The sequence below is a fragment of the Notolepis coatsorum genome, assembly GCF_963971535.1.
Source record: "Notolepis coatsorum genome assembly, contig: SCAFFOLD_3051, whole genome shotgun sequence".
Taxonomy (NCBI): Eukaryota; Metazoa; Chordata; class Actinopteri; order Aulopiformes; family Paralepididae; genus Notolepis; species Notolepis coatsorum.
This window is the reverse complement of record NW_028173812.1, coordinates 688-16,281: the sequence shown is the minus strand read 5'-3', so window position 1 is coordinate 16,281 and position 15,594 is coordinate 688. Positions and strand designations below refer to the sequence as shown.

Sequence of the window (15,594 nt, the reverse complement as noted above, 5' to 3'; positions counted from 1 at the left end):
GTTTATGTCACAAATGTATCAGTACTAAATACCTATATGTCCCTATGCCATAAATGTCATGTATGTTGTGTATGTCATAAATGTCTATATGAATTGAAAATGGGGGACCCTGATGGAAACAAGACAAACGTCTTTCTCAGGTCTGCATCCCCTTAACAATGGACCTGTCTCAAACCCTGCCCTCTTTTCTTGATCCTCCAATCACAACTGTCGCTTACCTCGGACAAACCAAGTTTGTCCGAGGTAAGCGACAGCTGTGATTGGAGGATCAAGAAAAGGGGCAGGGTTTGAGACAGGGTGTGTATTGAGCCGTACTATATTGTACCCATTCTGCAATCTGTTAAATAAAGTTTTCATTCATTCATTCATTCATTCATTCATTCATTCATTCATTCATTCATTCATTCATTCATTCATTCATTCACCCCCCCCCCCCCCCCCTCTACTCCAACCCCTTTCTCTCAGGTCCGAGGGGTCATTTAGCAGACGCTGTGAGAACACCGCTCCCGACCACCACCTGCTTACCTCCACGCCGCCCCTCTGTGTTCCTGCATGTCTTGCCGCTGTGTACTATGGCTTTTTATTCCTATGTGATGATGGGATGTGTTCATGTAGGAATAGAAGCCATTTCACACACGGTGAGGGAGCAACAGGATAGAGGAGCACGCTATAGAAAGCAAGGGGTGGGGGGGGGGGACTTCCCGGTGGCACCACTGGCGTCTCTCTCTCTCTCTCTCTCGGAGACGAGAACACATGCTTTGATATATATGTAACTGTCTCTCGTTTCATGTTCCCCTGTAGTGGAGACACATTTTCACTCGTCTTTCAGATGATGCGTTTGTGCTCATTGAAGTGCTGAGCTGAGAAAAATGAGCCAGACTTTGTTATGGTTGTGTGTGTGTGTGTGTGTGTGCACCTGTCTCTGCCCCTAGGCACCAACAGGCCCGGCTGCCTCCCATGGTGGTTGATGTATGTGGTGACAGCGACAGTCTGCCAGGGATGGGAGTTGGAACATTTGCAGAAATATGTCATAAAACAAAAGAAGAAGAGAATGAACCAGGGGAGACCAATGCAGATCTTTAATAACCAACTATAGAGGCACTTGGTGAACCACTTTACAACCTACAAGAGCCATTGCATTTCCCTCTCTCTTCTCACTCTTTTGATTCTTTTTGCACATTATTAAAATAAAACTTTGTCATCGAGCATTACACCGGAAAAATAATCTACCTACAAATATAATACACGAGATACATACAGTATAAACAAGATAAAGCACCTTTTTTTGTCCTAGTAAAATACTATTTCATAATTAAACAGTCGAGAGTACATACACAGATGTTTTTGAGTTTGTGATTTGTGTGTGGTAATATCAGTGCATGGGAAGAACCCCTAATACAGGTCTCAGGACTTGTGACGCGTCCTTGTATGCACCTGAGTTTATACAACAGAAGCTATCCTAATTTTCTGTCCTATTGACATACCGGTACGGATGAATACTTGTAAGGGTATCTTTACCTTTTAATTAATTTTTTTTAAAGAAACCAAGAACTATGTTCAGTCGGATGTATGTAACTGCTACATATCTCATCTCACGTTCTCCTCCGAGGACATTGCCATTTCACATTACAATAAAACATAACATAGCACCAGTTAATGTTTATACAAGAGGCTAATACGATGAATGTCAATGCAGTACAGTAAAGTAATATGAGTACAAAATGGATAAACTTTTCAGAAGCATGTACAAAAAGGTGCGCAGACAATAGTCCAGGTCAGTTAGGGTGTCATTTTGGTCCTGTTGCATAAACGACAATAACCCCTGTGATCATTGTGTCGAATGCAAAACTGACATGCATTACTTGGAAAAAAATTATATTTTGTTGTATTTTCAAGTATTCTTTTTTTTCTTTTCTTTATGTGATTGAAATATATAATCTCTGAAACAGATAATGTCCAACAAAAGGAATAGCAGAAAATGTCAATGATTTGCCCAACTAGCATATGCATTGTTGACTTATAAATCCATATCTGCAATCAGTCCTCACATTTGTGTAATAAAAACACCTTTACAAAAGAAGACATAAAGTGACTACATACTTTTTTAGAATAGCATTTCACAGAAAAGAGCCGTGCAATTTCATTCATGATAATTAATTGTCTCGTCGTTTGTTATTGTGAACCTTACAGTCTCTTTTTCACAGATCCCTGGACCCCCCCCCCCCCCCCCCCTCAGTCAGTCTATAGATTCTCAAGTGTCCTTCCTTAAAGGAATCTTAAAGCTAGTGAGTTTTTGGCCAAACAGCTGGCTCAGGAGGTGGTTCTGGGACTCTGCGGTCCGGTAGGAATGGCTCTCGATCGACCTGACCCCCGTCTTTGGCCGAGACTTATTCAGGGAATTGTTCACAGGGGGCGCCGACACTTTAGAAACCGGAGAATGCAAAGGGCGTCCCGGAAGTCCCTTTTTGGCTTTGTAATCCCCATTAAGGTGGTGCACAATGTCTGATTTCTTTGGCGTGCAGTTGTCGAGCAAACTTCTCTTTGATTGCAAGCCCAAGTTCCCCGTTTTGTGCTTGGAGACTATTTTATTGCTAACGACGTCGTCCCGCACTGAAGAGAGAACAGGGTAGTCGGCGGGTCCGTCCGATTTCCTTTGCAATGAGGGGCTCTCGCACTTGCTGGGACGAAATTTCTTTTTGGCCCTTGCGTCGACACCGAGGTTCTCTCGCGTGGCAGGAGAGGAAAGCCTTTGAAGGTTGTGGGGTGACTTCATCTCCTTCCTCTTCTTCTGCTGTCGGTAGGCGTCTCTGTCCTCGCTGGAGACCGAGCCCTGGGAGGACTTGGAGTGGAGGACCGGCATCGATTCCAGTGCCTTGGGGCTGCTGATGGAGTTGTGTTTAGTGCCGTCACTCGGTTTGACAGGGGAGGCTTTGTCTTTAGTCTCTCTGCTACCTAGCTGCTCAGCACTGTTCAATGATACGCTGTCCTTCTGTTTGTTGTCATTGCTGTAGGTCTTAGTAGTATTCTGTCCCTGTTCATCCTCCCTCTTCTGGGCTATTGTATTAGCAGCTGGTTTATGCTTTGTGGAGTCGTGTGTTTTTGAACTGATGTGATTTTCTTTGAAGCTGACAGAGGGATCCTCACTGGATGGAATAGAGTCTCTCTTTTCTGACCTCCTTTCTTCAGCCTCCACTGTACTCCCTTCGGTAGAACCCTGTTTGGGTTTAGCCCTCTCCTCTCCCATTTTACTGTTTTCTTTAGAGGGCGACCATTGCGCTGTTGTCTCCTCTCTGATGGAGGGTGAATCCTCCTCTTCCTTCACATCACACGGTTCGGGAATTAACTTCCCATAGCCGTCTTTACCAGGCAGCTTTGGTGAGGGACTAGGGTCAATTTCCTCTGTTTTGGTTTTAGCTAGTTCTGAGGAGCCTATGTGAAATGTACCGTGCCCCAGCTCCACAGCTACATTGTGGTAGTCCTCAGCTATGTCCTCCGTTTTTACATTAGTATTGTTTGTGTCAGTGTGGTATTCCGTTGCACCAGTCTGGGTGGAGTCATCTGTTGTGGATACAGCAGACTTGGAAGCCTGCGGTTCGGAATTCTGATTTAAGTGCAGTGACCCTACGCTGGCAATGCCACTGTCTGAGCTGTTCTCCTGCAGACTCTCTGTCAGAATCTTCCTCTTTTTACTCGCAGGCCATTCACATTCATCCTCCTTGCAGTCAGATACTTTGAGGGGTCTGAGGACACCTCTGAACTTGAAGATCTTGTTCCCCCCCGACAGGTGCTTTTCCATATGCCGATCGAACTGCTCCTTCTTCGAGAAGGTATAGTTGCAGGTGCTGCAGATGAAGGATTTCTTAATCACGTGCATGACGTCGGCGCAGAGCTCACAGGTGTAGAGGGTGGTGTGTTTGGAGTCCGGCTCATCCACCTCCTCGTGCTCCCTCTTGAGGTGGTCCTTTAGTTCTGGGGCCTCCCTGTAGGAGACGGGGCATTTATGGCACAGGAAGATCTTCTCCAAGTTGTGGACGACTAAATGCCTCTGAAGTTTGAAGGGTTTGGGGAATTGCTTCCCACAGTGGTGGCAGTCTCTTGAGGGGTCTTTACAGTTGGGATGCATCTCTACATTTTTAGGCGTCTCTGTCTTGTGGAGGACCTCGAGTGGCGTTAACGTGCCCTGCTTCCCGCTTGTTCCACCACTAATCTTAGTCTTGTGAACTTTAGGCTCCGCCCGCTCCGCAGTTTTCACCACGGCCACGTCAGCAGCCGTGGCTTTATCTTTGTCTTTATCTTTGTCTTTATCCTTATCTTTATCTTGATCTTTGGTCGTTTTACTGGACTCTCTGCTCGCTTTGCTGGGGCGGCGCTGCATGATGGACGTGATGAAGTTCTTCACCGCCGTCTCCTGCATGAAGCAGCCAGGAATGCCCAGCATGGAACCCTGTGTCTGGCCCTTGCGGGCGAACTGGGTGGCGTGCTCGCGCAGGTGTTCATTGTACATCCAGACGTCTGATATTTCCTTCAAACACATTCCGCAGGTCCAGATGCCCGCCTTGTTCTTGGCGTGTTTCTCCCTCAGATGGTCTCTCAGCTGCTCCCTGGAGCTGAACTTGCGTTGCACACACATGTAGCAGGTGGGAGGCGGAGAGGGGTTGTGGGACAGTTTGTGGAAGTTCAGCTCCCCCAGGGTGAGGAACCAGGTGAAGCACACTTTGCACTTGTACTGCTTATCTTTGATCTTTATGCTGCCGTCGTGGCGTTTCCTTCCTCTGCGCTCTGTTAGCTTCTTGGGCTTTTCGGTATCTGTGTTTTCCACCTCAGCTGTGGCCGCAGGAGGAGCGACTGAGATTTCTTTATTAGAGTCAAAGAACTGGATTTCAGGAAGTTGAAATGTGGTGTTGATGTTCTGAATGTCTATGCTGTGGAACGGTTGTACGTTCTCGGCAACGGGAGGCTCTGCAGGATAGGGGGCAGGGTTCAGAGGCAGAGGTCCGGGTAGAGGACATGATGTTGTGGGCACCTCTTCTTTACAAGGGCTGGGGTCAGAAGAGGCCACTGTGTCTACAGCAAAGCCGCTGAGGTCACGGGAGCCACTCCACGCTATTGAGGATTTATCAATAGTGCTCTCAAGTGGACCGAGGAGGTCGCCGGCCGGCCCTTCAGCATTTTCATCAACTTTCTCTTGATCATCTCTGCCTTGTTTGATGTTGGGTACAGTCTTGGCGTCAATCTTTAAGGGGCCATTATGGCACATATTCAACATTATGGCATCGTCAATAGAGATTGTGTCATATTCACAATGGCTGTTTTGATTGTTGACAAACGCTTCATCAGGCTGGTTCTCAGTGTGCTGGTCTTTCTTTTCCATGCATATTTCAGGGGGAGGATAGTCCTGAGTCTGATGTGTGTCGGGCGACAGCTTCTGCCTTTTGTTCCTTTTGCCATAAACTCTCTGACACTTTTTCCTCTTCATCTCCTCGTCTCTGGGGAACAACTGGGAGAATGTGGTGTCATCGTCTATTAAGGCCTTCAGGTCGGGGCTCAAGTCAGAGGGCTTTAGGGCAGGATTCAAACAGGTGAGGGGATCTACCTCATCTGCAGGGCTATTGCTTTTCTCACACTTTATCTCCACCGCAACTTTCTGAAGTATCTCTGTGGCGAGGCTCTCGTCTGCTTCTTTCTGTTCGCACATCTCCTCCACAGCATGTGAAATATCTCCGGACTCATCACAGTCTCTGCTAATATCCTTGTCAACAGATACGCTACAATCCGCGCTATCATCTTTGCTCACTTCCGCTGCTCCATTATTCAACTGTGACAGACCTGTAGTTTTCACCTCTTCCGTCTCAGCGCCGTTTTGATCCACTTCCATGGTTTGATCGAGAGGATTTTTCTTTTCTATCGGAGCTCTGGAAATATCTTCTGTGTCACTATTTGAAGCGACGGGGAGAGGGACTTCCTCTGGCTGGCAAATATTTTTGTTTAGATGTTTATTGATTTTCACTTGATCCTGAGGTGATTTGCAGCTCTCTTGCATCACACGGTTTTGGAATTCTGGAGTTATAGCTTGTAGAATGTCTGTTTTCAATATATTAAGGAGCTCGTCAGAGAAGGGGTCCGGCTTTATGTTTACCTCAGTATGTCTGCTTTTCCTGGGTTTGTTGTTGTTCTTTGCTTTAGTTGGCAGGGGAGGCATGTGTTGGTTTATTTCCTCTGCCACCACCGGTGTATTTGTTTCTGTTGCTATTTCTCCCTGGACTAAATTTCTCTCTGCTGCTTTAGATGTGTGAATATTATTGTTTGTCTCTGGATAGAGAACATCTATCTTCGTTGGGAAACAGCTCTGCGAATCATCGCCGTGTTCTTTCTCCGTGGTTTGCGATGATTCATAAATAAATGTACTCTCTTGATGGCTTGATGTTGTTGTTGTTGGTGCTGTTGCTGCTGATGATGCATTTTCCGACACAGTGTGTCTGTCTGTCCTGACCAAATGTTTCATGGCCTTGTGTCTCTTTAATCCTGGTACTGTCTTGAAGCACATGGAGCAGATGTCACATAGGACCTTCCCCTGTTGTGCACTGTTTTGTGAACTCTGTGAACTGTCTTGAGTCTTTTTCTGTGAGGTTTCCTCTTGTAGCTGGTGAGCTGTTTGTTGGTTTGTTGGGCATTGTGCAACCTCTATTGTTGGTTGTTTCTCTGTCAGGTCTGGGAGCAGAATCATTTGTTCATTCTCACAGACAATGAGCCCTGTCGGGGTGGGGGGACCATCTGAGACGTCTTTTCTGAGCAGTGCGGCGTCCTCCTCACAGGGAGCCTCATGAATAACTAGACTCTCTGGTTCCTCTTTCCCCAGAAGGTCAGCATGAATATTCAAATAGTCAATGGATTCAGGATCCAGGCAAATATCCAAATCATCTGGTACATTACCAGCTGAAGGATCAGCACATTTGATTTGTGTTGGAGGACCTAATGCACTGCATGTAAATCTCAGACCGTCCTGGACGCTACTGCCGTCCGGCGTTTCTTCTGTTAGATCCAGTTTGGGTGGAAGGTCTGAATCCAATGGTATTTCTGATCCAATGGCTGCTGTGGTTTGGTCGGACAACAGCACCGGTTCACCTCCAATGTCACACGGTTCACAGTCGTCTCTCGGACTCTGCTTGATGTCTGGCTCCTCTTCGGTTCTGCTAGCCGGGGAGATGGGAATGTAGTCGTACTGACTGAGTTGTGGAGGCTCATCTGAGATGCAGTTGTAGTTGAGCGGGCTGAGTTTGAAGTCGTACAGGGTATCAGCCTTTGAGACATCAGGGGGCTCTGCCGAGCCGGCCAGGGGGAGCGGAGAGGGGATGGTAGTGTTCAGTTCAGTGCTGGGAATTTTACACTCTGTGATTCCCAAGTCCAGGTGAGGTGGGCTTATCATAGAATACCCCATCTCAGTCGCTGTGGTCAAGTGTTCATCGATGTGCAACGTGTCTTTGGTATCTTGGTCATCACAGTTTTCCTCTTCGGGGGATTGGATATTTGTAATCGGTGCTTGGACAGTGACCATGTCATTGCATTTGCTCTGTGACTCACAAGGATCCTCTTGTATGAGCAATTTCTCCACAGACATATGAGGAGAAGTTGAAAAAATCGGACTGGCTGGTGGATCGATTTGTAGGATGAGACTCTGGCCTCCCTCCACATCTGCATCCTCTTTGCATGGTGGTGGTGTCTGAGGACTGAGGATGGGAAGATGCTCTTCGACATCTTCAACATTTGGAATATCTGTTTCTAGTTGTTTCTGAATGGTTTCACATGCAGGTGCCATTTCAGTATCTGGTGTATCTTTAAATGAAGTCACTATGCAGGCATCAATATCCAGGATGCCGTCAGATTGTGAAATGGTCAACAGGCCACTTTCCACCTCTGTGCAGTGGGTGCTTTGAATGGGAGAGCAGTGATTTTCAGTATCTGGTGTATCTTTAAATGAAGTCACTATGCAGGCATCAATATCCAGGATGCCGTCAGATTGTGAAATGGTCAACAGGCCACTTTCCACCTCTGTGCAGTGGGTGCTTTGAATGGGAGAGCAGTGATTTGCATGATCTATATCAGTTTCTATTAGCAATGGACTGCAAGGCTTGTTTGTAGTGACTACTTCCATGGACATATTAACGGTTTGACCGGCACTGTAAATCTCAGGGGTGCTACACCTTTGAGTGACAGCGATGCCAAGCTGATCATCATCTTGCTTTGACACGTCGGCTGGAATTTCGCTTTCCTTTCTCACACTGTCCAAACTCTCTGTCTTCAGCTCACCAGCGGGTGATAGAGAAAAGTCAGAATGACTGTGGATATCAGTGGATTTTTCTTCCCATATTTTTTCGACCACATCCTCCATGCTCTCTCCCTCTTCCAGGCCTGGGTCAAGCAGAGCCGGTGATGAGTGATGGCTGTCAGACTGACCAGTAATGACCTCTACTGGCACTACGTCCTCAGCATCCATGTCGGGGTGCTCTGGAAAGTCAGGATTATTTCTAAAGAGTTCATCTGTGTTCTCCTCTCCGTTAGCATTCCCGCGGGTCTCCTCGACCAGATGTAAGTCATCCATCTTCCCGTCTGAGAGTCCGACAGACTCAGCGGTGTTACTGTCCTTCATAATATCCTCCTCAGCTGATATTACTTTAGTCTCTGACCCGCTGTCATTGTCTTCCGTGGGCTCACTTAGCATGTGCTGCTCTCCATCAGCTGCAAGGTCAGTGCTGTCAGAGAGAGGTGGCAGTGACTCATTCAAAACGAATTCAATGCCACCCTTCTGCTCATTGATATCAGGAGGTGATAATATATTTTCCATCTCTGTAATTGCTTCCTTTTCACCTAGATCCCCTCTCTCGGCTTCATCAATTGCTTGACAATCCATGTCTCCATGTTGTGGGCTATGGGGCAAGGTGGCATTCAGTTCCTCCTGTTCTGGTATAATGGATTCTCTTTTGAATATGGAATCTGAAATCACCTCTAGGCTTTTCATTAGGTTTTCAGCATATATCTTTCGCTCTAAAATGTCTTCTGTTGTGTCTATCAGAGTTCCTTTTTCAACACTTGTGCACTCAGGTTCTTGGTCCTCTTGTAGCAGCTGGTGGTGATCTACATTTGAGACCATGGCGATCATATTCTGTGTGTCGTCCTCTTGTTCAGCGAGATGCTCAAGGACCCCGGGTTGATTGTGGGTCGGGGTGTGGGGGCTGTGGTGACCCGCCATCAACTCAAACTGGAACGGACTGGACCACGGGAGACCGGGCTCTGTGAAATGTTCCGACGGCATACTAGCCACCGCCATATCGATGGTCTGCGCGGGGCAACTCATGTCCAGACCGGGGTCCTCATTCTCCGACTCGTCACCGAGTCGCAAAGGGGAGAACTTGCTCATCTGGAGCTGTTTGGGGGGCTCCTCGGCTAGCAACGGTGGGCTTTCCAATTTAGTAGTCTGGAGCTGGTTTTCCAGCTCAGTAACGATTCTCTTTATCTCGAGTTCATCCTCTGATGCACAGCTGTTGAGATTTGCACCGTAGTCCATTATTTTGTCTGGCAGAGACAACGGAACGTGATTGTAATCTGACTTCTTTTCACTCGACTTCTCTGCGTTGACTTTGTACTGCGCTATCTCATCTGGTAGCATTGGGCTGACATCCACCATAAGGCCCCAGTCCCTTTGTTCCAGAAAGGGAGAGAAGGACGACACAAACTCCTCCTTCCTGTCGCCTGTGTTCTCGGTCGGGTTGAAACTCTCTTTCTGCAATGGCATATCTGAGTAGAGGCCGTTGTCGAACTCAGCCACCGTCAGGTCCCCGAACATCGACGACGTGTCAAAGGACAGGGGGGATTTCATGAGCCCTTGGTCCTGATCGAGAGAATAGGGCATGAGATGGGACGTGTCTTTCTGCACCAACTGATCCTGGGGTTCAGTTGAGGATAGGCACACCTCGTCCATCAGCGTACTGCAAAGAGGTGTAGACTTGGGGATTAAGTCACTGACTAAAGAAATGGGCTCTTTCACGGTGTAGGCACTGTCGTTGTCTTCTTCAAATGCTGATGATGTGTCGGATAGCTTAGACTTGGACTGTATAGTTTGGTGTCCCGTGCTGTCTCTCCTTTTGTGCATTGATTTTCCCTTCGATGTTCTCTCATTCTTACTGAAATTAGTCTCTGTGTTGACGGTGGCTAAATGCGTGTCGAGCTGTAGTAGTTTTAGATCAGTATTAGTAGACTGTGTGGATTCTACTTTAGGGGACATGCCATCTATCCTTTGTGTTGTGTTTCTATCGGAGATCACCGTTGTGCTTGTTTCTCTGCTGCTGTATGCCTCCAGCATCTCCCTCGATGAGCCTCTGCACTTTTCCAGATTTTTGATCGCTCCCTTCACTTTATGCAAGGATGACACCGGATCTGCGTTTTCTACATTTGGATGATGGCTCTTTGGAGTGTCCAAGTTATCTTTGTTAACAGTACAAATACTTGTATCTGTACTGTACTTCTTGGTGGATTTGGTGAATGTCAGTGCTAGCTGTGTGTTGGACTCTTTACATAGCTTTTGCGGCGAGGATCTTCCGTAGGATCTGGGCTCCGGAGAGTCTTTCCTCCTGATCTCCGTCTTCCTCTCACAGTCGGAGTCGGCGGGGTCAGTGCTTTTGGGGCTGTTGACGCTGTCGCTGGAAACACAGCTCACAGATGTGCTGAGTTCACTGCTCGTGGACGACCTGCTGCCCCTCCTCCTCAGCCTCTGGTGGGAGCCGTGTTTCTCGGGGGAAAGGGAGACGACCTCCTCGCTCCTCCTCAGCCTCTGGTGAGACCCGAGTTTGTCGGGGGAGGGGGAGACGACCTCCTCGCTCTTCTTCACCTCGAAGCACTCCCTCGACTCGTGCCTCCAGGCGGCCTGGTCCCGCTCGCTCCTCGCCCTCCACTTGCACTCCTTGGTGTAGGTGTATTTACACCTCTGGCTCAGCCGGCCCTGGCTTGCTATCTTCACCGGCTCGCACTCGTCGTCGGAGTCCGAGACGTAGTCGTACTCTCCGAACGTGGGGTTTTGTACCGTCGGGGTGAGTCTCTCCATCACCAGGGAGAACTGCAGGTTCTTGGTGCCTTTGACGTGGAGCTTGTGCAGTTTGTTCTTCTGTTGAACTATTTTGTGAATGAGCTCTTTGCTCCAGGTGCCCCCTCCGGTTCTTTTTCTCTTGCTCTCTTTCACCGCCGTCCGCGGCACAGGAGATGTTTGATCCATGGTGGAGGGCTGGGAAAAGGTTGACCCCCTCAACAGGGAGCTGTCCTGAAAGCTTTTGACGCCACAGCGCTCAGAGAACGTGCTGGATAACAGAAACCTGGGAGCACTGGCGTTTTCATCCTCACTCTTGCACAGCTTTCTCGCCTCTTTCATTTTGCTATCTTGTTCCCTGGATTTCTCCCCTGAGGCGATTCTTGAATTTTTATGAGGGGCTTCTCTTTTTATGTAAATGTTCTCATCTTGCTCCAAATTCAGAGATATCTTTTCAAGTTTGCTCTCTGTGTGCTGTTTAACAGCCTCAGGGCTCGCATCATCAGAGTCATAAAGATACTTTCCCTGTATCAGAGACCTGTCATCATCTGTTAGTTGTTTACTTTTGCTCTCAAAGACCATGGACTCTTTGGTCTTCAAAGACAGTCTATTCGACGTCGCTTTGATGTGAGTGGTGAGGTCATCGTCAGCGAACGCGTCTATGAAGCTGCTGTCTATCTCTGCGTTGTCCGACTGGTATCCCAGTCCGTTTAAGGCCTCCGTGATGAGACTGTCCAACTTGGCGTCCTCCATCTCCAAGTCGGGGAGGGACACAGGAAGGTTGCCAGGGCCGGAGAACAAGCCGAGTTTCATCGGGTCCTCCTTGTTGTCTCCCTTTGTCTCGCTGTCAGACATGAGCTCTCCGTTCTTATTGAGGCCCAACAGAGACAGGTGAAGGTCAGAGGGGCACCTCGGCATCGAGACGGCCTGACACCCCGACGATGTGGCTTTTGACATGTCGCCATGGAACTTCCTACTGTTGTCCACCTTCGACATGTCCTTGAGGTCGTTGTGTGCAAATGCATGCTGGGCACAATATTGCTTGTGGGCAAGAAACGAGGCCACATTATTGAAATTCTGGTCACACTGCTTACACGTCAGCAGCACATCCAATTGATCGAGATTTGCCGTGGCTAATGAGGTGGCCAGTAGCTGATGTGCGTGTTGTGAGTACGGCGGAGGAGGAGGGTGATGATCCACCCCGAAGCCATCCATATAACCTTTGTTGCCATCCATAGTATTCTTTGGATGGATGTTGTTCTGCATGTAGCTCATCATGTCATCTTTGGCTCTGTCCGTGGCGTACGCTAGGTTCCGGGGGGCGTCGGATTGATAATGGTGAGGGTTAGTGCTTAAGTGATCCGAGGGCAATTGTGTTTTGCTTTGGTGCTGGTGATAGAACGGGGGAGGGGGGCCTGCCTTCAACATCTGGCTGTCCTCGGAGCTGAGGTTGACGGGGCTGGTGGAGGCCGGGGAGAGGGAGGAGCAGGTGCTGCTCGAGGTGGGGTTGTGGACGGGGGAGGGCAGCGGTGATTCATAGGGTGACACCATCATGAGCCCCATAGGTGGGACCTGTAATAGTGGATAGCCGTAGTTTCTTGACGATGCCCCTGGAAGAGATTGGTTCATTCCAAAATATACAGGCTTATTTTTGGACTCACAGACTTGGGGATGGCTCATCTCTACTTTAAAAGATGATACTGTGCTGCTGCTGTGTTTGACAGTTTCCTGCCTTTGGTTAGAGAAACCCTCGCTGGTTCTGTTGTTTTGGAACGAGCTGGGGATTTTGAGGGAGCCATTCTTATGTGATTTACCATCATCCTGCCAGTCAGTGGGGGAAACCATATAAGCCAACTTTTGGTTGCTTATTGGCCTAGACAGCTCAATTCTGTTCTGGCTGGGCATGGCAGAGGTTAGCCGTATTTGCTGCCAAGGCATCCTGACACCTTTAGATGAGTTTGACCTTTGGTCGAGTGCTGGCTGGTTCTGAAACTGAAATTTATCATTCATGTCAGGATACGGAATTGTGTTTTGTTCAACTGGTGTATATGTCTTATTGGGTCCCTCCCATGTGTGTGGTAACCTAGTGTGCACCTTGTTATTGATGCTTTTATCAAAAGGCACTGAGCCCATATGAATGTTATTAAGTGGAGGGCTGTTGAATGTTTTATTTGGAAAGTGCATTTGAGAGCTTGGCCCTTGTGCAATATTTCTCGCATGGTGTACACTGCCTTGGATGAGTGTTCTCTGATTGGCAGCTGTGTCTTTGGGGTGGCAGCTCCTCTTACTCCCCGAGGTGATGGCTGCATCTCTACTGTCTGCCTGTCCAAAAGCCTCGGTGCTCTCTGACAGGGCACTCTTTCCCTGCTCTGCCTGCTGTGAACTGGAGCCTGAGCTCTCGCTACTGGCTGAGTCCTCGCTCAGACTCCTGGGACAGTGCATAGAGGATCCTGCCCCCGGTGGAGCTGGCATGTACTGGGATGGCTGTTGGGGGTGGGGATAAGAGGCTCTATCCTCCGACTGCTCGTTACTGAATGGAGCGTTGTTTTGGACCTCCTGGCCCTCTCCTGGTGGAAAGGGAAAAGAGTTGTGAGTCACCTGGACAGAACCCAAAGAGGAGTCTGTAAAGTCTTGGGACTGGGGGTTCTGTTCACAGGGGAAAGGGTCAGAGGTCGAGTCCTCCAGCAATGGATATCCATACTGAAACGGTAAAGGCACAAAGGCATTCGCCTTATTGGCCTCTGTGAGGGAAGTGGATTTCTGTGATGTAATTCCATAGTTAGCACCATTAAAAGTCCTTTCTGGTGACTGCCATGCGTTGGAGCCGCTCAGCTGAAAGTCTGAGAAAAGCAGCTGACTGCCAGGCTGTGCATTATTGTTCTCCATTTGGCCCGGTGGCTGCTGCTGCTGCGACAGGGGCTGGTGTTGATGGGTGGACGTCCCACCCGCAGAGCCCAGCGCCTGTGAGGTATAGCTTGGAGAGGTAAGGTTGGAGGAGGCCTCCTGGAAGCGGCCGTAGTTGAGGTCCTCTTGCTGAAGCTCGGCCTCTCTCTCTGGTATACTGGGCACGTGAAACCTGTAGCTGCCCGAGACCGGGCCGCGGCTGGCGTCGAGCTTCTTTGGCGGCGAGACCTTCTGCTGTGGGTAGGCGATGCCAATGGTGGGGTTGGAGCGCGGGTTGGTGATGCTCAGCCTGTACAGCTGCTGCGGGTTGCCACGCTCCGACTTCCCCGACCGCTTGCCCTTCTCTCGGCCGCGACTCTTCCCGCTGGGGGACTGGGGGCTGCCTTTACCACTGGGCCAAGTCCTGTCAGTGGCAAATTTTGGTCTGTTCTGCAGGGACCTGAAGTCGATCTTCCCCGCCTGCTGTGGCCGGATCACAGCCTCGCGCTGCTGAGTATAGTCCCTCTCCTTCTCTAGTGTATCACTTTTGGCCCCTCTGCTGCCAGTCCTGGCCTCAGTGCCTGTGCCTTGAAAGTGCTCTGAAGACTCTCTTGCGGTTGTGTCACTGTGCTGCTCCAGTGTCGTCCCCTCATCCTGCAGTTTGGACTCAGCGTCCAGCTTTTTGACGGCGTACGTACGCTGAGTCTCTCCTGCCATGGTGCATAAGGCGCGCTGTGAAGGCCTGGTCCTCGGAGACGCTATCTGGGAGACAGGGGCATGGTCCTCTGGGTAGTATTGGTCAGTAAACCTCCAGGGGCGGTAACTGCAGGGACAAGGCTGCTTGCTGCAGGCTCATCTCTTTGCTTTCATCATGAATCGCTGACCTGGCACCAGGAGACCTGCAGAGACAGAAAGAGAGAGAGAGAGATGAGTCAGTTTAAAAGCTTTATAATCCAGGAACATCAATTATGGACAGATGACAATGTATTTTCAGTTGACTGTTGACAAAAACTATGTTCAAACAAATCAATACACTATAAGCAAAGCAATTATTAAAATTAAAAGTATTTGTATTGTATCAATATGAACAAAATGTATCCATTCAAGTATTAGTATAGACAATAGAATAGGAAGACAGGAGCTTGAAGTAAGGTAAGAGCATGTTTAGTAAGAGATGTGTTACACATAATATATAACATAATATATGTGTTTATATAAATATTTGAAAGGATACAATTGTATTATAATACCAAAGTGAACTTCATTGTATGGAAGGAGGAGAGTGAAGTGCCACAGCATCCTTCCCGGCTTCCGCCAGTAGAGGGCACTATTGTAACACCGCACAGTTGGACTGTGAGAGGGCACACAGAGCCAGTGTAATCAGGGCTGGATTCTCTCACAGTACCAAACTCAAAAGATTCCAAGTCAAAGAGATACCGGTTACGCATGAGGTCCACAGCACTGATTGCTCTAACAAGACTTGTCAAACAACCAAACAACGGATGCTCATTTCAAAGTAAGGTCCCCGCCATCGTATATCCATCCTGTGGGCCGCAGCTGGTGAACTGACGACTGTACCATACATGTAAAAAAATAAATAAATAAAAAAAGGAACAATCCGACAAAAGGAACCGTCCGGG

General features: G+C 48.5%; 1 protein-coding gene across 1 annotated transcript; it reads right to left on the bottom strand.

The window, feature by feature from the left end:
• Positions 1-2,242: 2,242 nt before the first annotated feature.
• Positions 2,243-14,671, bottom strand: znf469 (zinc finger protein 469; the record flags this gene model as incomplete). The annotated part of the gene is made up of 1 exon (XM_084338711.1): positions 2,243-14,671. The coding sequence occupies one exon, from the start codon at positions 14,669-14,671 to the stop codon at positions 2,252-2,254; it is 12,420 nt and encodes a 4,139-aa protein (XP_084194837.1). The 3' UTR covers positions 2,243-2,251.
• Positions 14,672-15,594: the final 923 nt, after the last annotated feature.